Source organism: Zingiber officinale, chromosome 4B (genome assembly GCF_018446385.1).
Source record: "Zingiber officinale cultivar Zhangliang chromosome 4B, Zo_v1.1, whole genome shotgun sequence".
Taxonomy (NCBI): Eukaryota; Viridiplantae; Streptophyta; class Magnoliopsida; order Zingiberales; family Zingiberaceae; genus Zingiber; species Zingiber officinale.
This window is the reverse complement of record NC_055993.1, coordinates 31,387,679-31,411,905: the sequence shown is the minus strand read 5'-3', so window position 1 is coordinate 31,411,905 and position 24,227 is coordinate 31,387,679. Positions and strand designations below refer to the sequence as shown.

Sequence of the window (24,227 nt, the reverse complement as noted above, 5' to 3'; positions counted from 1 at the left end):
TTTTCAAAGGATTTTGAAATAAGTTTTTCAAATATTTTTCAAAGCATTTTGAAATTAGTTTTTCAAATATTTTTCAAAAGATTTTGAAAACTAGTTTTTCAAGTATTTTTCAGAGGATTAAGTTTTTGAAAAGATTTTGAAATCATTTTGAAATTTTGAAAAGATTTTGAAATTTAGTTTTGTAATGATTTTGAAATAATTTTGAAATTAATTTGTGAAAAATTTTGAAATTAATTTTGAAATTAAGTTTTGAAAAGATTTTGAAATAAATTTTGAAATTGATTTTGAAAAGATTTTTAAATAATTTTGAAATTGATTTTGAAAAGATTTTAAATAATTTTGAAATTAATTTTGAAAAGATTTTTAAATAATTTTGAAATTGATTTTGAAACGATTTTTAAATAATTTTGAAAAGATTTTTAAATAATTTTGAAATTTATTTTGAAAAGATTTTTTTTTAAATAATTTTGAAATAGATTTTGAAACGATTTTTAAATAATTTTGAAATTAAATTTTGAAATAATTTTGAAATTAATTTTTGAAAAGATTTTTAAATAATTTTGAAAATATTTTTGAATAATTTTGAAATTTTTAAAAGAATTTTGAAATGATTTTTAAAAGAATTTTTGAAATTGAGTTTAAAAAAATTTTGAAATATTTTTGAAAAGATTTTTAAATAATTTTGAAATTGATTTTGAAAAGTTTTTTAAATAATTTTGAAATTGATTTTGAAAATATTTTGAAATAATTTTGAAAATATTTTTAAATAATTTTGAAATTGATTTTGAAAAGATTTTAAATAATTTTGAAATTGATTTTGAAAAGATTTTGAAAATATTTTTTAAATAATTTTGAAATTGATTTTGAAAAGATTTTAAATAATTTTGAAAAGATTTTTAAATAATTTTGAAATTAAGTTTTGAAAAGATTTTTAAATAATTTTGAAAAGTTTTTTAAATAATTTTGAAATTAATTTTGAAAAGATTTTTAAATAATTTTGAAATTGATTTTGAAAAGATTTTTGAAATATTTTTGAAATTGAGTTTTGAAAAGATTTTGAAATAATTTTGAAATTGATTTTGAAAAGTTTTTTAAATAATTTTGAAATTGATTTTGAAATAATTTTGAAAAGATTTTTAAATAATTTTGAAAAGAATTTTAAATAATTTTGAAAAGTTTTTTTAAATAATTTTGAAATTGATTTTGAAAAGATTTTTAAATAATTTTGAAATTAATATTTTTGAAATTGAGTTTAAAATAATTTTGAAAGATTTTGAAATTAAGTTTAAAATAATTTTGAAAGATTTTGAAATTGAGTTTAAAATAATTAAGTTTAAAATAATTTTGAAAGATTTTTGAAATATTTTTGAAATTGAGTTTTGAAAAGATTTTGAAATAATTTTGAAATTAATTTTTGAAACGATATTTAAATAATTTTGAAAAAAAAATTTAAATAATTTTGAAATTGATTTTGAAAAGATTTTTAAATAATTTTGAAATTAATATTTTTGAAATTGTGTTTAAAAAAATTTTGAAAGATTTTTGAAATTGAGTTTTGAAAAGATTTTGAAATAATTTTGAAAAGATTTTTAAATAATTTTGAAATTGATTTTGAAAAGATTTTTAATTAATTTTGAAAAGATTTAATTATCAGTTTGAGTTTAATTACTTAGTCATCTCACCCGATCTAAATTTTCAATCAGGGAATCCTATAATTTTAGTGAGATGAATTGAGGTTCAATTTAAGGGTTTGGTTTAACTTTGTATTAGATTTAGGTTTAGCTTTGGGTTCAACAAGTAAGCATTCTTTGGATAAACTTCTGGGCTATGGTGAGTCACAAGGAACTCATTAAAGTAACCATGCCTTCGAGGTTTCCAAAATTATCCTACCCATTGAACTTAATACTAAACCTTGATCTAACTAGTTAGGATCCATTTAAGGGTAGCTTCGGTCAGTTCCACTTGGCCAAATGCACCAGGTCGAAGCCATATCTTCCTAGACATGCGATGCCCAAGCTTCCCTAACGTACTATCATCCAAAAACTTCTCCAATACCGTGGGTCAAGTTAAACCTAGCCCATTTTATCTAACCTTAATTACCCTGCCGGGTAGTCTACTCTTGTTTACCCATTTCGGGTAGATTAAGTTTGGTTACCCAGTCGGGTAGTTTAGTTAGGGGTGCCAGCTATTCTGGATCCTCCTTCTATATTTTTATTTGATTTAAATTGAATTTTGAATTTATAATTTAATTTCAAATTTTTAATTTGATTTTGAATTTAAAATTTTGAATTTTGAATTTTGAATTTATAATTTAATTTCAAATTTTTAATTTTATTTTGAATTTTGAATTTTGAATTTTGAATTTAATTTCGAATTTTAAATTTAATTTTGAATTTTAAATTTAATTTTGAATTTCAAATTTTGAATTTTTGAATTTAATTTCAATTTTTTAATTTAATTTTGAATTTCAAATTTTGAATTTTTGAATTTAATTTCGAATTTTTAATTAATTTTTTTTTAAAATTTTTAAGATTGTTTTTCTTTTTGCTCCCCCTGGATCATAGCCTCGATATGGTCTATCGAGGTAGTGTATTTGATCCTTCGGGACCCAATATTGACCAAGTCCAACTTGATTGACCAAGTTGGACTTAGGTACCCATGCTTGGACTACCTTTATATTATTTCTATTAACTAATGATAAATACGATTTGTATTTCGTTTTGGTCTTAAATCCAAGTCCAGTTTTATTGTAAACGGCTCGCTGTTTTCCAAGAATCAGATCCAGATTCTTGGAACCCAAGGTGAACCGTTCCAATGTGTTCTTGAGTTCTTTAATTTGAGCTTTCAGATTGGAATTTTCTTCCTCAAGTTGTTGGACTTGAGTTGAACTTCCAATTTGAACTGACTCAGTTAAAGAACTCGAGTCAGTCGCTTCCTTAAGGGTTGTTACCTCCTTTTGGAGCGACTTAACCCGGACGTTGGATTTAGCCAATTTTTTAAGCAAGTATGGAATTAAATTTTGCGAGTCATCTAAGTTAATACTAGACATTAAAGCACTTACTGTGGGTTTCGGTCCTTCGGAAACGGATGCGGATCCGTGGCTTCGCTCGGACTCGGTGTCTGATTCGCTCTCGGTCTCTGAATCGGACTCGAACTCGGACTCGGTGTCGATAATGTTCGCTAGTACTGGTAGAGCGAGAAGGCTCGGTTGCTCTTCAACGGATCCGGATTCATCTGATGACTCAGACCAGGTTGCTTTCAACATATGTTTCTGTGTCTTACTTGTACCTACAACCATCGTAATACCTTCCTCGGCCGGACTAGTATTAGTCTACTCAACTAATTTATTTATTAAGACATGCTTACCTATTTTCGTATGAGGAATACCTTCGTGTAGCTCAATCAGATTCTCCCACAGTTCCTTAGCGCTTGAGAATGGGCCGACGCGATTCAGCTCCTTATTCGTTAAACCACACTGAAGTGTATACGTTGCTCTTGCGTTTGCTTCTACCTTTTTGATAAGGTTAGCGTCCCAGTTCTCGTACGGTAGTGGCTTGCCGGTGCCGTCAGTTGGCAGTTGAAACCCGGTTTTGACGATCATCCAGACTTCAAAGTGAGTCTGGAGATACGTCTCCATCCGACCCTTCCAATCTCCGAAATCATCTCCGGAGAAGAGCGGTGGACGAGCAGTGTTGTAGCCTTCTTGATGGGCCATTTTAGAAAGACAATCTCGCAAAATAAACAAAATAAAACTTATTCCAAGACTTAGTCTTGGATTAGTAGTGTGGGAGAGAAAAAATAGTAATTCAGGAATTTTGAGAAAAAATAATAAAATATTATTAAAATAATATTAAAAAATATTACCACAACTTTTTGAAAACGTAATATTTTTCTAATTCCAACCAATGGTGAAAAGATGAAAATGGATTTTTGAAAACAGTTTTGGAGGGAAAAAACGAAAGGCGTAAGGTTTTATTTTTAACCTATACAACGACAAAGCCACGAAAAATGCTTGAATGGTGGTTGCACCAGTTCAAAGCGACCCTGCTCTGATACCAATTGTTGGATCGAGAAGCGCTAGAGGGGGGGTGAATAGCGCTCGTGGCTATTTCTTACGTTTATCAAAATCGTAAAACACTCGAGTAAAAACGCAACGGAAATGAAAGAAACACAAGCAGATGAACACAGTTGATTTACTTCGTTCGGAGCTTGTGACGACTCCTACTCGAAGGCCCGCGATCCTTGATCGCTTTCGGTGGGCAACAACTATAAGTTCGTTAAGAGTATTAATAACTAATTACAATTCAAAGCTGTAAAAAGATTATACCGACAACAAAAAGATTAAATCCGAAGCTCCGGGTTGTCGGGGTGTCGTTGCAGCACTTCTGGATTGAGTCGTTAGCAGCTTGTCGCAAGGAGATTGCTTAGATGATTGTTGTTTTTTGAAGCTGCACCTCAACCCTCCTTTTATATGCGGTTCCAGGCGCCTGGATCCCTTCCGGGCGCCTGGAGTGTGACGTGGCCAACCAACCAGGATGCTCCACGTGGCGAAGTCGCGCAGGGGATAGAATTTGGTCCCGGGCGCCCGGACAGCCTTTTTCCAGCAGGTTCCTCACCTGCAAACAAAGGTTAGTCCGAGCAAAATACCCTGCAAGACAGTGTTAGAATCTGATAAAACACAGTAAGTAATAATTGACAGTCTTCGGACTGTCCGAGTCTGACTTTGGATTTCCAACCGGAAACCCTAGGTCGACCCGACGCCTACTGTTCCCTCTACGGGGAACGCGTCCTCACCTACTCCACTCAGGAGATTTACCTGTTGCCAGTCGATCCTCCAGATCGACTGGACTTTTGCTCAGCACTCGATGCTTCCGGACTTTCTGCTGGACATCCGCTTCCCCGGCTAGTCCAGTCTTTCACCTGGTTCGCGACACCAGGACTTTCTACCTAGGGTTACCACCCCCTAGGACTTTTGCCTGAAGCCATCGACCTGCCAAGACTTTCCGCATAGGGTTACCACCCCCTAGGGTTTTCCCTTTGCCTAACCGCAGCTAGGACTTTTCTCCACCTAGGGTTACCACCCCCTAGGACCTAGGGTTACCACCCCCTAGGATTTTCACCTGCCTAACCGCAATTAGGACTTTCCTGAAACACTCATTCAACATATTAGATAACAAAGAATCTTAACTTTGAATCCCTTTGCCATTATCAAAACTTAGGTTCGATCGTCGGATGCTTCCTGCACCAACAGTACTAAGCTTGTCTTTAGTAGTACCAAAAGCTTCCTAGAGTAGATCATGTAAACATGGCCTACTGACCTAGAATGGATGGATGGGTATCCCAACATATCACTAATCCCCCTCAAGATGAGTCGAGGTGTATGAGACTCGACTCAAGCAATCAGGTCAGCCAAGTATTCATGAATCGATCCCTAATTACAGTATATTTAAAAAGATTTTTTTTTTCAAATAGAACACACAACCACATAATACTGGACTTATAAGCCACCTACCATAAGTACTCTTCGATTTATCCTAATGATCGATAAAAAATTTCTATAAAATTAAATCGATCGTCACATATTCACATATTCAGTATTATCTGGTTCATTTGTTTTAATTTATTTATAATGTATAACGGGTTAACATGTTCATAGTAATTAATACATGCACAGAAAAATTGTAATATGGCAAACTTTTGCAACAACTAATCCCTACATAAGGAACCAATCTTACACTTGTAGCGTATTGAAAAAGCATTAATTGAATCAATACTCTTTCAGTCTTCTCTCGCCAGTGTTACTTTTCTTCCTTTAATCAATCAAACATTTCGATTTCTTAAAACATGAGTTTGTTTCATTCATAAACAACTAAGAGTTAGTTTCACTCAATCCAAATCGGTCACTAAATAGTGGCCATATGACAATTTATAGACTAACAACATTTCTAAACTTTATTGTAAAACTGACAGTTTAATTTAAACTAGGATAGCCCATAGAGCTTCACGCTCAGAATTACATTTTTTTATTTGCATCTTAAAAAAATACAGAATATGGCAGGAAAAACCAAAGAGTGATTGAACTATTTACTTTCCAAGGTATTTAGGTTTTCGCTTCTCCGCAAATGCAGCCAGGCCTTCTAGGCGATCTTCGGTATTCAGTAGTTGCTCATAGCATTCTTCCTCCACTTTGAGTGCCGAAGACATGGCCAGCTCTGTACCTGTGTCGATTGCTTGCTTCGCCATCCTTATTGCCAATGGACCCTGTGGAAAGCATGATCAGGTAGTTAGAAATTCATTCATGGGTCGAAATAATCAACCAAAAAGTGGAGAAAAAAAAACAAGCAAATAAGACCAATGATGTGGCAATTGTCTAAACATCCGGCCATCCGTCACAAGCATTATCGTCCTATTACATCAATTCCATGTCACCAGCTATTGGCTTAATAATGAAATGCAAAAATCGCACTAATGTATTTGTTTATCGAGATGAACATGCAGAACTTTAATGGGGTGAGTCCATTACTTCTCATTAAGCAGATTCTATAACATATGGGATTATATACTACTATTTTGAAAGTTTAATAAGACAAACAAAAAATTTAGAAATCATTCAAAATTCAGATGATAGCTTATGCATCACGATATGGATATAGGTGAATGGCCCATGAGAAATTAAGAGGGGAAGGAGGGCATTTTGATCTTTTCACTGTGTAAGGCTGTAAGGAGGAGGAGGAGGCACTGTTGAGAAGGGGTCTTCCTTCGTGGGCTTCGTTTCGTTGGCTTCGCCGCCGCCACCACGTCCAAGAGGGGGAGGCTTCGTTGCCACCACCACAAGTAGGAAGGGGGCTTCTGTTTTCCGGCTCTGCCGCCACCGTGAATCAAGGAGGGAGGAGAGCTTCTTCTTAGTCTCTTGCCGCCACCAACAAGCGACAGTCGGTGACGACCGCCTCTGAGCCGCCTCCTTCCTTCCCCACGCTAACGATGTCGGACTCGCGCCTCCACCGCCGCCAAGCACGCACAGTCGTCTCCCCTTCTTCGCGCCGACGCCCTCGCGAGCAACCCCTTTCCTTCATCCTCTCCACGCCAACGCCATTACGCCGTCTCCCTCGGCGCCTCCTCTCCCCCGTTCACGCAGGCCTCTGCCGTCGCTGGCATCACCGACGCCAACACCAGCGGTCTCCTTTCCCCTCTCCCTCTCTCGCATGTTGTCGCTTCGCGTGCGAGCAGTAGCCGACACTGTTGCCTCCGACCACTGCCACCTTCCACGTGCCGAGAGCTCCCTTTCCCTCTCCTCTCGCCGGTAGCCTGAGCGAACAGCCCAGCGACGACGTAGCCTCTAGCGGGCAGCCGTCACCGCCACCTCCAGCAGCAGCCACCGGCCGACCCACGACCTTGGCCAACCTCACAGTGTCATGACCACTGTGGCAGCCCCGTCTCCAGATCCGATCTCCGATCATCCAGTGCCCTTGTCCTTAGGTCCGACACAGATCCAGTCCCTGATCCGCGTCGTCATGCGCTGTTGATGCGATCCAACCTCCCCCGAGCTACAACCATAGTGCACCTCGCTATTGTGTTCCGGCCTTTGCGCCGATGCTGTGTTTCGACTTGTGTGCCGATCTCATATATCAGCTTGCGTGCCGATCTCATATCTCGGCCTACGTGTCGATATCATATCCCGGTCAGCGTGGCGAGGTCCCGGCCTGCATGTCGTCTTCCGAATCCAAGTTGCGCTCGACTAGGTGTCGTCAGATCCAGCTCTACATCCTGCTCAGAGTCATCTACTCTTCCGAGTCGCAACAACTCGAGTAGCGTCTCGACCAGCTCACTGATCCACCCGAGGGCGCCCCCTGGGCCAAGGTACGTTATCGTATTCACTTTACATTCATTTCATTATTCTACTATTAGTCGGTTCCTTACATATTCATTAGATCTGCCTCGAGCATCAGGGTACTAGAGACTAGGGCGACTCGGTCGCTGGCTGCAGGTAGCGTTGACCAGAGGACTTCTAACGACTTGATCAACATTGAAGTCATCTCATCATACCCCTCCTTCGGGCCATATCGATTTGGTCAACATTCCAGCCACCTCACCCGGCGAACTCAGTTTCCGGACGGGATCAAATTTGGCGTCATTTGTGTGAATCTTCTCCACCTGTTCGGGAACGTGAAGATGGGCGACGTCGGAAGGTTCTAGGCCATTATCACAGTCCCGGAGGATCCTTACGAACATATTATCTTCTCCCCTCGCTCCACGGGTATTTGAGAGTCGAGGGATTAACTTGGAGCTTCAGCTGACCGACAGGTTAGTTTTTCCATTATATTTTTTCCCCGACTCCATGGGTATTCGGAAGTCGAGGGATCGAGACAGATCCTCAGTCGATTGGGCATGACTCCTCGATCAGGTACGTTACGGGCTATGCTCCCTTTTTACGATTACAGGATCTACTATATCTCCCTGATAAGAGAGTAAGATTCTAGTCCCTTGATAAAAAACTAGGGCCCTAGATCTTCGATCGGACACTAGGGGCACAGCTCCCCAATCATACATTAGAGGTGCAGCTCCCCGATCAAACATTAGGGACACAACTCCTCAATCAGAGACTCGCAGTACATTTTCCCGATCAGGATCTAGGGGTCTCGCTCTTTGGTTACAGGATAGGGGCCTTACTCTTCGATCATGGACTAGGGGCCTAACTCCCCGATCAAGTGTGCAATAGGCTTTGCACCCTTCACCATGAGGCTCTACATCCTCTTACTGCCACAGGCTCTGCACCCTCCATCCATGAGGCTCTGCACTCTATTACTACTATATGCTATGCACCCTCCACCTAAGGGGTTTTGTATCCTCTCACATCTACAGGCTCTGCTCCCTTCATCCACGATGTTCTGCTTCCTCCTATTGCAACATGCTCTGCTCCCTTATATGGTTATGGGCTTCACTTCTTTTGACGGTCAGGGCTCACATTATTCTCTCCCTGACTCCGCGGACATTTGGGAGTCAAGGGATCGATACTATTCCTCTCCCCGACTTCATGGGTATTTGGGAGTCAGGGAATCAAGTCAGATCCTCAGCCGATTGACACCACTCCGCATATGATAAAGGCTCTACTCCCTCATATTGCTACGGGCTCCGCTTTTATGGACTTCAGGGCTTAACCTCCCCCATTCAGGATTGAGCTATCGCCACTGGTCTCGGACTAGAGTATCACCACCGGTTTCGGACCGGAGTATCGCCAACGACTTCTCAGTCGGCGTTCCAGACTCTCGTCCCAACGCGAGTTATAAGCAAGCATGCTCTCGCGACCAACGACCTCTCAGTCGAGTTCCAGACTCTCGCCCCAGCGCAAGTTATAAGCGAGCATGCTCTCGCGACCAACGACCTCTCGGTCGGTGTTCCAGACTCTTGCCCCAACGCGGGTTACAAGCGAACATGCTCTCGCGACCAACGATCTCTCGGTCAGTGTTCCAGACTCTCGCCCTAGCGCGAGTTATAAGCGAGCACGCTCTCGCGACCAACAATCTCTCGATCGGCATTCCAGACTCTCGCCCCAGCGCGAGTTATAAGCAAGCACGCTCTCGCGACCAACGACCTCTCGGTCGGCGTTCCACACTCTCGCTCCAACACGAGTTATAAGCGAGCATGCTCTCGCGACCAACGACCTCTCGATCGACATTCCACACTCTCGCCCCAGCACGAGTTATAAGCGAGCATGCTCTCGCGACCAACGACCTCTCGGTCGGTGTTCCAGAATCTCGCCCCAGCGTAAGTTATAAGCGAGCCTACTCTCGCGACCAACAACTTCCCGTTCGGCGTTCCCGACTCTCGTCCCAGTGTGAGTTATAAACGAGCCTGCTCTCGCGACCAACGACTTCTCGGTCAGGCTCCAGACTCTCGCCTCAGTGCGAGTTATAAGCGAGCATGCTCTCGTGACCAACGACCTCTCGATCGGCTTTTCAGACTCTTGTCCCAGTGTTAGTTATAAGCGAACATGCTCTCACAATCAACAACCTCTCGGTCGGGCTCCATACTCTCGCCCCAGTGCGAGTTATAAGCGAGCATGCTCTCGCGACCAACGACCTCCCGATCGATTTTCCAGACTCTCGCCCTAGTGCGAGTTATAAGCGAGCATGCTCTCGGGATCAACGACCTCCCGGTCGGCTTTCCAGACTCTCGCCCCAGTGCGAGTTATAAGCGAGTATGCTCTCGCGACCAACGACCTCTTGGTCGGCCTTCCAAACTCCCGCCCCAGTGCGAGTTTTAGGCATGCACTGCCACGCGCACATCGACTAGCCGTCTAGGTTTCCTCCCTAGCTGGGTACTCGTCTCATTCGCCGCTCAGTCGACACTCATCTCACTTGCCGCACTACTTGACACTTGCGTCTCACTCGCTTTGCTCACGGGCTTTGCGCCCACTCGGATCCTCGGCTTTGCCCCCTTTTGCATTCACCTTCAATGGGCTTCGCGCTCGCTACGTGCATCGACTTTGTGCCTTTCGATCTCTCCGGGATCTGCTCCCGCTCGGCTCACGATCTCTACGCCTGCTAGGCTCAAGGGCTCTGATCTCGTTCGCCTTCGATTCTCACGAGCTCCACGCTCGCTCCATCTACAGGATTCACTCCAGCTCAACTCACGGATTTTGCTCTCATTCGCCATCGACCTTGGGGTTCCGCTCAGTATTGTCTATGTTGCTCGGTCGATATTTTCTAGGTCGCGCGCTCAACACCGCTTGCCCATCATCTTTCCACCCGCTCGACGTTCTCCCGCTTGCACGGTCGGCACTTTCTCGGTCGTGCGCTAGACACAGCTCGCCCATCGTCTCTCCACCCGCTGAGCATTCTCCCGCTTGCCCGGTCGGCACTTTCTCAATCGCGTACTAGACATCGCTCGCCCGTTGTCTCTCCACCCACTGGGCATTCTCTCGCTTGCTCGGTCGGCACTTTCTCGATCGCGCGCTAGACACCGCTCACCCATCATCTCTCCACCCACTCAGCATTCTTCCGATTGCTTGATTGACATTTTTTGACCGTCCGGCCGCAGTATACTGTTGCTCGGTTGACATTTTCTCGGTCGCACGCTCAACATCGCTAGCCAGGCGTCTTTCCACCCGCCTGATCTTCTCCTGAGAGCTCGGTCGACATTTCTTCGATCTCTCGCTCGACACTATTCGGTCAGTTGCTTTGTTCCGTTTATATGCACACTCAGCATTCTTCTGTTCGTTAGGCATCCGCTGGGTACCATTCAGCCGTTCGATCGAATTCTCTTGATCGACTTTTCAAACTCTTGCCCGAGAGCGAGTTATAAGTGAGCAAGGCTCTTGTGCCAACGACTTCTCGATCGGGCATAATGACTAGTCGGCCAGGTTCTCTCCTGATCACGTGCTGGTCTCACTTGCCACTCTATTCGATGCTCGTTGCCTAGTCGACATTCATCTCATTCATCGCTCGTGCCTCATTCGCCGCTCTGCCTGACGCTCATCGTTCGTGTCTCACTCGTCGCTCTGCCCTGCATTCACCGTTCTGCCCAGCACTCATCGTTCGCATCTCACTCGTTGCTCTGCCAGGTATTCGTCACTCTACCCTACATTCATCGCCCGATCGGCATCTATTCTTACTTCTTACTTAGCATTTGCATAATTGCCTGATCACTCTGCTCAGCATCGTTCGACAGTCTTCTCGATATTACTTGGTCTCCCGCTTAATATCCGATCAATCGCTTGCTCGACATGCGCTCGACACTATTTTTTGTTGCTCGCTCAGTATTATTTTAGTCACTTGCTCGGCATCGCCACAGCTACTTGTTCGACGTTATACGACAGACACAACGATTTGACTCTGCATTCAGGAGTGATTCCGTTTTACGTTAGGCTTGGTTTAGTGAGTCTGACTTGCGCCTCCTTCGACTAGACTTGAAGGGGAGGCTTGTGATACGAATATAGGTGAATGACCCAGGAGAAATTAAGAGGGGAAGGAGGGGCATTTGGTGTTTTCACTGTGTAGGGCTTTAAGGAGGAGGAGGCACGGTTGAGAAGGGGCCCTCCTTCGTGGGCTTCGCCGCCGCCACCAAGTCCAGGAGGGGAGGCTTCGTTGGCTTCGCCGTCGCCACCACGTCCAAGGGGGGAGGCTTCCTTGGCTTCGTTACTGCCACCACAAGTAGGAAGGGGGCTTCTGTTTTCCGGCTCCGCCGCCACCATGAATCAAGGAGGGAGGAGAGCTTCTTCTTAGTCTCTCGCCGCCACCAGCAAGCGACGGCCGTCGGCGACGACCGGCTCCTTCCTTCCCCACGCCAACGATGCCGAACTTGCGCCTCCACCGCCGCCAAGCACGCACGGTCGTCTCCCCTTCGCGCCGACACCCTCACAAGCATCCCCTTTCCTTCTTCCTCTCCACGCCGACACCATTACACCGTCTCCCTCAGCGCCTCCTCTCCCCCGTTCACGCACGCCTCTGCCGTCGCTAGCATCACTGACGCCAACACCAGCAGTCTCCTTTCCCCTCTCCCTCTCTCGCACGCTGTCGCCTTGCGTGAGAGCATTAGCCGACACTGTTGCCTCCGACCACCGCCACCTTCCACGTGCCGAGAGCTCCCTTTCCCTCTCCTCTCGCCGACAGTCTGAGCGAACAACCCAGCGCTGACGGAGCCTCCAGCGGCCGGTCGTCACCGCCACCTCCAGCGGCAGCCACCGGCTGACCCACGGCCTCGGCCAACCTCATAGTGTCACGGCTGCTGCGACGGCCCCATCTCCAGATTCGATCTCCGATCGTCCAGTGCCCTTGTCCTTAGGTCCGACACAAATCCAGCCCCTAATCCGCATAGTCATGCGTTGTTGATGCGATCCAACCTCCCCCGAGTTACAGCCGTAGTGCACCTCGTTATTGTGTTCCGGCCTTCGCATCGTTGTTGTGTTTCGACCTGTGTGTCGATCTCATATCTCGGCATGCATGCTAATCTCATATCCCGGCTTGCGTGCCAATGTCATATCCCGGCCGACGTGGCGCGACGAGGTCCCGGCCTACATGTCGTCTTCCGGATCTAAGTCACGCTCGACTAGGTGCCGTCAGATCTAGCTTTGCATCCTGCTCAGAGTCATCTACTCTTCCGGGTCGCAACAACTCGAGTAGCGTCCCGACCAGCTCGCCGATCCACCCGAGGGCGCCCTCCTGGCCAGGTACGTTATCGTACTCACTTTACATTCATTTCATTATTCTACTATTAGTCTGTTCCTTATATATTCGTTGGATCTGCCTCGAGCATCGGGGTACCAGGGACTAGGATGACCTAGTTGTTGGTTTTATGTAGTGTTGACTAGAGGATTTCTGATGACTTGGTCAACATTAAAGTCATCTCAGCATACCTCCCCTCCCCCCCCCCTCCGGATCATATCGATTCGGTCAACATTCCAGTCACCTCACTCAGCGGTCCGTCTGACTCAGTTTCCGGACAGGATTAGATCATATATGCAATTAACACTAAAAACAACTTAGCTAGAGTTGAATAACCACCTTCCACAAAAGCATGTCGCTCAGAAGAATTAATACACAACTATGCATTTAAGATGATATGGAAAGTAAAAATAAACAAGATGAGAGTGTCTACTCCATACTTTCTGGTTAATATCCCGGGCAACGTGCATAGCCTTTGCGTGAGCTTCTCCAGAAGGAACACAGTAACTAACAAGTCCTGACAAGTATCTAATATGTTTGGGATGTGCTGTTGAATGAATGAGAAAAAAGCTAAATGCAATGTTTTGTACCCATAGACAAGGCTTCTTTGCCATTGATCCTTCGACCTGTGAATATTAGCTCCTTAGCTGCCGATCTCCCCACTATTCTAGGCAGACGTTGGCTTCCACCAGCTCTGTGAGTATCCAATTCAGGCAGCAATCATTAGGATTATATCCCAAGTTTAAAAAAATGTCATTGTTTAAATACATTACTTAATGCAGAAACTGAATATCGCTTGTTAAAAGCAAAAACTACTCTAACTGTCCAGTATGTTCAGATGAAAAGTCAATAGTCCAAAAAAACCAATATTAGAAATGCAGTATTAGAATAAGAATTGCCTTTAGTCCAGGACAATTTGTGTGAAACATATCAAGTAAAAACATAGGTTATACGATATTGACCTTCATCCCCTTTCTTCTGGATGGGGTTGGAAAGGTATACTGGCATGTGTGAAATCATATTTCAAGCACCAATAGTGAATCCTACAAAGGTGCATGATTCAAAGTGATGATATTTGTAAATCTAATTTTTTCCAGTACCAATCATTAACTAGGAGAGCTCACTGAAGAGCAGATCAAAGTCAACTTCCACGTTCGCAATCCGACCGGCAGGACATGGATAGGAAGAATCAGCAATCCAACATGCAGTTCATGCTCAACTCGACAAAATTATTTGAAGAAAAGGAAAAAGAGGGGAAAAAATTATTCCATATAGATTCAGTTAAAACAGAAAACGTCTCTAAACTCTAGTGGATAATGACCCACTAGAACACATACCCAGGTATTATTGCAAGACCAGTTTCCGGCAAGCTAAATGTTGATTCTTCTCCTGCATGACAGAGATTGAAGTGGTTTACAAAGTCTGGTACCAAATTACAAATGATCAACCGTCTCCAAACATAGCCTGGACTGTACACCTACCACACACACGAAGATCGCATGAAAGAGCCAGTTCTAGCCCACCACCTAATGCTGCTCCTTCAATAACAGCAATAGTAGGAACAGAGAGAAACTGCAGAAACAATTTCAAATATTAATAATTTTGATTCATTATCAGTCTAGAAGGGAAGCCTTGGCGCAACGGTAAGGTAAAGTTGTTGCTTTGTGACCAGGTCATGGGTTCAAATCTTGAAAACAGTCTTGCAAAAAATAAGGTAAGGCTATGTACAATAGATCCTTCCTTGGGACCCCACATGATGGGAGCTTCGTGCATCGAGTTGCCCTTTTTTATTCATTACCAGTCCAAAGTTTAAGCGATGGAGCACCTAGAACTAACAATCTCACATACAGAAAAAAAAGTCATAGAAATATTGTTAAACTGGTGATTGATATATATGAGGATTTAATGGCCCTTTTTAAAGTGAGAAGAAAATGAACCATTATCCTAACCTATTTTCTTAAAAACGGAAGTCTAAATTTACCCGTTGATAATCACGAACAGAAGCTTAATAATAGATGTTATGAAATACAGTTGAATAAAAACTTAAATGCATTATCATTTTTTTTTGTTATCCCTTCTAGAGGAGGATAATGAACCACCATATGACTGATCAAGAAATGAAAATTCTATCTACAATTCTCCAACCTAAATCCACTTTTTTTTTTTGGTAATCTAGGTATTCAGCTCTTCGAACCAACTAATCCTGAAGTGATCGGGCCAGCCCCATGGAAATTTCCCACCAACCACCAAGGTAAATTGGGAAGCGCTCATGGAGGTCCATTCAAATTGCTAGCATTCTTAGGCCCGTTTCTCATCGGAGGGAAAATCCCTTCCAATGGATTGTAGTTGAGACTCGAACCTTATATCCATTGGTTATCCATTGAAGGGTCTAACCATTGCATCATTACCCCAAAGGCAACCTAAATCCACTATTGAATCAATAAAGGGTCAAGCAAAGCTCATTCCAAATATTAAAATGTCAATGAAAATTTTCAAGTTTAGATCAATTCTTTGCCACATGTAAGAATTGTTTTAGATTTTTCAAATTACTACATAGTTTATCCTTAAATTATATTGGAACATATTTTCCGTCAATTTCATTTCATGTAATTGTGTGGTAGAATGTATATCTCCCCTATCTAGTATGCAAATTTTCAAGTTCGGATCAATATTTTGCCAAAATTATTTTATATTTTTCAAATTACTATATAGTTATCCTTAAATTACATCGGAACATATTTTTCCATCAATCTTCATTTCATCTCATGCCATTGTGTGGCAGCATCTATTCCTCACCTATCTATTTAATTTTGAAACGTATGGCAATTCAAAAGGGGTCATGTTATATTAATCAAAATAGCCTCCTAAGCTACCTAGTCAATCAAGGAATGAATCTGGATCTCATCAACAATCAAAACTAGAGGACATTTGCCTTGACACTCTTAAGCTGATATTAATTATTATTTAACAAAGTGATCTACTTCTTTTCTAAACCTGGGATAATATGACTATTGATGAGAGTGGATATTACTCATTGAATCGTAAGTGTCTAAAGGATTTAGGATTTGTGCAATCTAGGAACCTAAACTCGTCAAATATTTAAGTGTAGTATGTTTCATGATGCTCAATCCTAAAATTTGCATCACTTGTATACATTTAGTAGTGGTGGTGATGTTTCCAGCCAACATGTTAATCCAAGTATAGTGACATGTAATGATGCTAATAAAATAAAGTAACATGATAAAAAGATGCAATAAAATAAATAAATAAATAAACGATGCATGACAAATTTATTCTATGGATTAAATAAGATAGATGATAAACAAGCTAAGGTACAAGTAAGAAAGTTATTCATATAATCGCTTTTTTATCAATAAAGTATGATGATAAGCAAGAGTTGTGTGAGAAAAACTCATTAAATGTAAAAAAAAAATCAAAACCAATAAATTTCAATTTATAAAATGTGATTATGCCAAGTGAATATGGCCTAGTTGCTGTTGAAATCAGCACAGACAAACTTTAATTATTTTTGGCGAGGAAGGCTGCACTCAAGTGTGTAATCTTTCCACTATTAGTCTGCCATGCAAGTTTCCTAATGCGATCCAGATTTGGATCAAATTCCACCAAGTGACAACAGGCTTTGGATTAGATCCTAACACCATGAACACAAGTGGTGGGCCCACAACTTACTAATTCTTTCGTCTTTTTTCACTCTAAATAATAAAACAAAGAGGGAAAATTGTGGAACATTCCGTATTGGTGGAGGATTAATGGGTTCCTTCCAGAAGAGCTGCTTTTGTGGCTTAGAGTAGCAGAGATTCTACAAGAGCTCAATCACTAAAAAGAGATGGTGATGAGGAGTCTGTGCAGTGATTTGGAAGGTTTGGCAGGCCTCCTAGTCTATCTTGCTTCTATGGCATCAATTTCTTGTGTTAGCACTGGTTGAGGAGATTTGACAGGATGCAGAGGAAGATAGGAGGAAAAGAAATACAAAAAGAAATCAGTAAGATGTATGCCTAAGAGGTACCACCTGTGAAATGTAAAGTCTTTCCGACGGTAATGACCCAGATGATAGGGTCTGCCCATGAAAATTGTTGTCCTTTTGTGCCAAATGGTCTGTAAAATGCAATTGCCAGGAAGAGAACACGGAATGGAAGGAGGGTGGCTAAGCAGTTCCAACTTGAGTTTTGCTTAAATATGAGGAGAAGACGGAGGAAAGGATAGGGTGGTTGGATTAGGGAAAGGCACAAAAGAGAAGGCAAGGAGGATGGGCAATAGTTAAACCAAAGTAGTAATTTGGTTATAATACCGACAGATGCAGCACTGATAATTAATAATCAAACAAAGCAACCAAACTAAAGATTGATTTACATAAGGATTTGAGGGCCCTTTATATGAAAACAAATATTCATTCTCTCCTAAAATAACAGGATCTAATTTGTCCAGTTTATGATGACTAGTAGAAGTATACTAATAGGTCTTACAAAACAAACTTTTATAAAAAAAAAAAGCAATAGTAATAAATAATAATAAAAGAAGGCCTAGAATAAATTCTAGTGCATTATTAAGTATCTAGTATTGTTTTCTTTAAAAATCCCTTGCTACTGCTCACATGAAAGAGCATACTGGACTGAATTAGCCCCAACAAGCAAACAGACCTGACAAGGAATATTTTTAAGTTTAAGAAGATAGTGAGTGAAAAAGGATCGTCTACTTCAGTACTATGCTAGTTCAGAACTCTTTGGAAATTGTTCATTCCTATTCCATAAAATAGTTTTTAGACTAGGGACACAAGACAAAGTAAAACAAATAATGGAGAATGCATTGACTAGATAAAAAATAAGGAATAACATGGATGGACAAGATAAATGATTATAGCAGTTTAGAATCGTTAAGTTGGAACTTCTTCCATTTAACATAAAATGATTTGGACCACAACTACATGAATATGCATATGCAAAGTAGTGTGATCAGCATGAACCTCCAAGGACAAGAATGTTGATCGTAAAGAGTTAACGAACTGCCGAACTTCGGAAGTAGTCATCAGCTTCCGCTCCTGCCAAAAGACAATTAATATTTAGTTGTTAAAAGGAGCTCAAGTGGGAAAGTAAAAAATGACAAATAAGACTGAGACTTGAACAAATAAGGGGAAAAAAGAAAAAAAAAATTAAAAGTGGATGGGCATATGTGAAAACAAGGAGTTAGCAATAAGAAATATGAATGTAGAAAGTAGCTTGGTAGAATGTAGCTTCTGTTTGATTCATGTAAAATATTTTTTTTAGAAAATATCTTCTGGATTTTCCAATATTTGCCACAAGGTAAATTCTTGGTCATAAAAAATTTTCTTTTGTTCAAAAGAAAATATGGTCATTTTGGGAAAATTACCTGCTCAAAACAAGAGCAAGTCATTTTCCCCACCCATCAATGATCTATCTACCATCATTCATGAGTCCGCCCACCGTCCTCATCAACAAGCCCTCTTCCCTCATTGATATGTGTTTCCATCTTATTAGCGAGCTCCATCTCTATCCTCCATCTCATTTAGGAGCCCTCCCATTTGATGGACAAGCTACCCTCTACCCTCATCTAGAAGGCTTTGTGGATATCACCGAGCCCTCCTTCGCCCTCATCCATGAGCCCCCTTCACCCTCATCTCACCAATCGTCAACACTAAATAACCTCAAAAAAAAGAGAGAATATTTTCCCCTCCATGTCAAACAGTAAAAAAATGCTCTGCAAATGCTTTCCATTATAAAATACTCTCATGAGGCACAAATAAAATGCTTTACATAAAACAAATAGACTCTAAATTCATTGTAATTTTACACCAGTATGTCTTCCAAATTACAAACTCATTTGGTATGGTAGACATAGGAAAGCTATTTCTAGGAATGACAAACCTAGAAAATTTATAATCATGTTTGGAAGAATTGATTATGGCTTTCCACTATTATAAAAAATATTAGGACTATTATTATTTTCCAAGTGTGATACTAATCAATTCCTGATTCATTTGAAACATCAATAGTATCTTCTCCATGAAATTAATAATGAATCTCTAGATAAGATTTTAAATCCCATCAAATTCCATGAAGTTTGACGAGCAAACATAGATTTTCCATAAAGGATGAAAAGAACTCTCATACCAAACAACACCTTTAAGATACATAAAACGAGTTGCCTTCCACTATTTGTATGTCTATAATATAGTACATATTCCATAGACCATGGAAAATGGTAAAAATGTACATTCTAGTAAATTACTAAAACCCAATACAAATTAGCACAAATAATATCTCTTTCTGTTTCATCTCCTTTCTCCTTCAAACTCCAATTCACCACGGGCACTACGCATCAGAACATCAATGTGATATCGAAACAATATTGTTCCACTCAAAGATTGAAACTTTGACACAACTCGACATTTTGAACCTTGCCATAGACTTTCCAAATTTAGGGGTTTATTAACCACAATATGGACATTATGGATATTGATTATTGTCATCATAACAATGATTATCTTCACAACATCTCCTAGCTCAAGAGTTTCTTATAAGCAAATAATTTTGCTTAAAGTTGCATATGACCTTCAATGGTATCTGGGTTCATCACTTTTTTATTAATTTATTATTCTACAAAACTAATTGGCCTCAACTTTGTTCATATGAATGACTAGCTAATGCATGTCTTCCCAATTTGGAGAACCATTATCCACCATTTTAAACAAAAAGTATAGATGATATGTAATTGAACTATGGCCTAACAAACATACAACATGTGGGAAAATATGTAGTTCATAGCTATCAAGTTAGTCAACTGAAGCAATCATGTAAAGATTTTATATTTATCACTTAACATACAAAACTAATCAACATAAACAATCCATAATTCTATATCGACAATATTACATAAAAACTTAAGAAAAACCTATAATGCAGAACATGGCATACAATCATCTTGTATTCAGAAAATGAGATTCAATAATCACCAATTTGCATAACAACCTATGCAATTCAAATACTATGTTTCTTATTTGTTTATTTGGCGAAAACTAGTTTGATCAAATTAGTATTAATTTGAACCGACTTGGAATTTAACTGATAGGAAATATTAATTTAACCTGCACAAAAGCAAAATGTGTCCTAGGTTTCTATTAAACCACCTAAACCAAACTGCAAGTTGGAAGAATATATGCAATATGTAGTGTGATCAAGGTTTAAAATTTCGACCCGTGCCAAAGTTTCGGTCCTAGACTGGAACGATACGATTTCGATATAGTATCATGCCGTGCCAATATAGTTTCGGTATTTTTTTTATTTATATATAGTAATTATTAGATAAATATATTTATTGTGTATAATTTAAAAATAAGTTATATATTGATTTTATATAAGTTCTCCATTATTAAACAACTTAATATTGTTATAAAAAATAATTAAATATAGTTTTATTTAAAAAAAATAATGGATGTATAAATAACTTGAATTAAAATTGATACATCATAATATCATAATATGTTACCTTACTAAAATGAGCGACCTGAATCAAATGGAAGCAATGGTTTTTGTAATATTTTACTTATAGTTCTCCAATGTCCATATTAAATAATCCTAATTATATAAATTAATACAAAATACTATTTTATATATAATAATCGTATAAATTAACTATTTGTTTATTTAATTAATTAATAATTTAAATAATATATATTTAAAATAGTAAAAAATTAGAATATCAGTTAAACATTAAAATAGTAAAAAAATATAAAATAATTAAAATATATATATATAAGAATATAAATTTGATTTATTAGAATTTTTATAAAAAAAATTAAATTTTTTTAGAATTTTTAAAATAGTAAAAACAATTTTAGAATATTATTTAATATAATTAATTGTTTTTTTAATTTTAAATATATTTTTTATATTTTATTGGAATAATTAAATTAGGGTTTATGAAAGTCTCTTTAAAATATTACAATTAAGTGGGAGTGGGAATTGTTTGATTTATTTAAATGGTAATATTAATTTTGCATAGTAAGTCCACGCCTAACGCCGACGCCCGCGACTCGCCTGCGAGGCCGCAACGCCTCCGACTCCCCACAGACGCCTTCGATGGAGGCGGAGGCATCCGGTGGCACCAAGTGATGCTTCCAGCGCTTTCAGCACAGCTAGAAACGTCACGTCGCGACACCTCTGCCGCCCACAACACTTCAAGGGCCCCGCGACGCTTCCGGCTGCACCAGAAGCGTCTGGCTACACTGCCCATGCTGTAGCATGACGACGAGCACGCGGACGCGACGAAATCTTCGCTATTTCAATGTCGGTTTCAGTGCGCAGACGAAACAGTAAGTTTCGCCTGTTCCACCCGGCATGGAACGCAATTTTGAACCATGAGTGTGATCACTCACCGCATATGATGGTGTGGATGCATAAGTAACCAATGAGGAAACTTTATAAAACCATGACATACTACTTCCTCCAGTTTTCCACCAAACTTTTGGATGTGTTAACTACTTGGGTTAATCTAGGTCGCAAATTTCAAATGCCTTGAGTTTCTTACATCTCTAGAACAGATATGCTATTTGTATGTGTGGGTGTGGGGTGAGTGTGTGTGTGGGTGTGGGTGTGGGTGTGGGTTGAGTGTGTGTGTGGTTGTTGGGTGAGTGTGTGTGTGTGTATAAGATAACCCTGGAACAGGATTTTGTTATTACAGTGTCATTGTCCAATGCCTCATGAAAATAATCATGAAATAACACACAAATCAACAATAATCAGATAGTAGAATGCAACTTATAAGAATTAACGAAGCATGAAGGTGATTTTAGACATTTAATCACATTCCAATAAATGATATTAAAGATGAGAAAAAAAATTGTGAACCGGAGTCTTCTCCAATTGAAGACTCAAGAAATGGATAACTAAATATCAATTAAAAAAGATAGTGATAGTTAAATTTACCTTCAGATCGGCCCCGGCGCAGAAAACCCTAGGAACCGAACTTGAAATGACGACCACATTGGTGGAAGAGTCATTTCCAATGGTCTTGAGTGCATTCTGCAAGCCCTGAAGCATCGCGTTCCCGATCGCGTTCTTCGCCTCCGGCCTGTCCAGCTTCAGCTCGACGATTCCTGCTCCATATTCCAAAACAGATAACCAAATAACTAGCAAGTTAGGACAAAGGGAGAAAGATGCAAGAACATGGGCAGGAGTGGATCACCCGAATCCAAGTCGGTGAGGCGCTCAAGTTTGACCATCTCCGCCAGTGTCTGGATGATTAGGCCCCGCCGAGAGCCAAAACGGTGGAGAAGTGGCGCCGTCGCCGCAGCCACGGAGGCAGGTTTGGTTCGCCGGAGGCCATTGAGAGAGGAGCGGATGTAAAGGGAATGAAATGGACACATTGAAGTTTTCAATAGGATGATGAGCAGGCGGTGAGGAGACGCCGCTGTCGGCTGTTCTCCGACTGTTCGACGGAGAAGAGGGGGCCAGAAACAGCGGAGTAGACGCGTGGCGGCGCGAGCCTGCTCGAGGAGGCGCTGGTGGTGAGGAGATGCCGCCGCCGGCTATTCTCTGCTCGATGGGGAAGAGGGAGCAGGCAGCGAGTGCGTCGCGCGGGCGAGGGGAGAGGAGAGCAGTTAGGTTCTCACCTAAGCCCTGGTCCCTGGTCCTCTTCTTGTCCACGAAACACTTTCGGATACCGATCTCCTGGAGGCCAGATCCTCGTCCAGAATTTTCACCAGGGGAGACCTATAAGTTTATTAGCAAGGTGCGTTGAATCCTGTACATAACAGACAGGGGTCTAAGATTAATTCAGGGATCTTGGACTAGAGAATTTCGGTCCAATCTCTTAGTTCATACAAAAAATAAATCAGAAGATAAATCATTGTAATTGAATCATGGTCATGATCCAATCGCAATTGATTACAATTCTTTTCTGATTCACTATCCTTAGATTATAGTTTGAGTCGGGACATGTGATTGGAGACCACCCGGAGGTCGCCCCCGCTTGGCGTAAGGTTGCCTGGCCACTTGCCCACTGCCAATGGGTCATCCGCCCGATCCAAACTATAACTTGGGGGTCGATGAACCTAGGGATGTACCACTTGCAAATATGGTCGAATCGCGACCATTATCCGACCGTAATTATAAGTGGTCCATCCTCTGGTCCATTCTTTTTAGACCAGAGGATCTACCCTAGTTTCACACCGCCTAAATTTCATACTTAACATACTTAAACTTAAAATAGTATTAATTTACGAGAAAAGTATAAATTCAATCAAAACTTGTAAATTTCGAGGAAAAAGAGTTAAAACAGACCCCAACATTTATAAAATGACTATATTTTGTCAAACAATGTTACAATGTATATACCTAAGCTTAAAATAACACCAATGTATCTTTTTAACGGCATTCGAAATATATCATTTTTGAGACAACTATGATTTATGCAGAGTCGTAACTTCCATGAGACCAGAGAGGCAACCGCCTCAGGGCCTAACCCAATGAAGGACCCATTTTTTTTATTATACAAAAAAAAAAAGACATGGACCCTAAATGACCGACCTATTCTCACGGCTCTGAGGCACACACTAACGCATGACTCTTCTTTGCATGCAATTTCTTATCTAGTGTTGCACTTCTTTGCACACGATTTCTTCTTGACGTTCTTTCTACCAAGGCACGAATTCATTGAACAAGAGATAATCATAATCTTTTTCTTCGACCATCTTCTTTGTCTTGCAACACGCGACACCAATTGTATCCTAATCGTGCAACAACGGTTGTTTGTGTGACCTAATTGAGTCGATTCTCGCAGTGGCTATCTCATGCGACGTGGGCTGCCAGTTGGCTTTTGCTCGTGTGACCTAATTCCGTACGCGGTGGCTGTCGCACGCTACCCCGGTCGCTTGTGCGAACTACGACCTAATTGCATGGTAGTTACTGCTTGTCGCCTTGCTACTGACTATAGTCACCGCATTTGTCTCAGTGTTACGAGATACACTAAATGGGCTATCAATGTTATCGATTGAAAAGGAAATAGTCTGGGAATTGGATTATGCAAATTTGG

At 40.7% G+C, this 24,227-nt stretch overlaps 1 protein-coding gene across 2 annotated transcripts; it reads right to left on the bottom strand.

Annotated features, from left to right (window-relative positions):
• Positions 1–5,833: 5,833 nt before the first annotated feature.
• Positions 5,834–22,903, bottom strand: LOC121974917 (probable enoyl-CoA hydratase 2, mitochondrial). Of its 2 annotated transcripts, XM_042526201.1 has the most exons (8): positions 22,380–22,902; positions 22,121–22,290; positions 18,142–18,216; positions 14,642–14,732; positions 14,498–14,549; positions 13,751–13,854; positions 13,601–13,677; positions 5,834–6,261 (listed from the first exon to the last, which is right to left on the bottom strand). In XM_042526201.1, exons 1-8 carry the CDS (start codon positions 22,558–22,560, stop codon positions 6,085–6,087), a joined length of 927 nt encoding a protein of 308 aa, XP_042382135.1. In that variant the 5' UTR covers positions 22,561–22,902; the 3' UTR covers positions 5,834–6,084. The 2 variants fall into 2 exon arrangements, with proteins under 2 accessions (XP_042382135.1, XP_042382136.1); XM_042526202.1 differs by lacking the exon at positions 13,601–13,677 and having other exon boundaries at positions 22,380–22,903.
• Between the last annotated feature and the right edge of the window lie 1,324 nt (positions 22,904–24,227).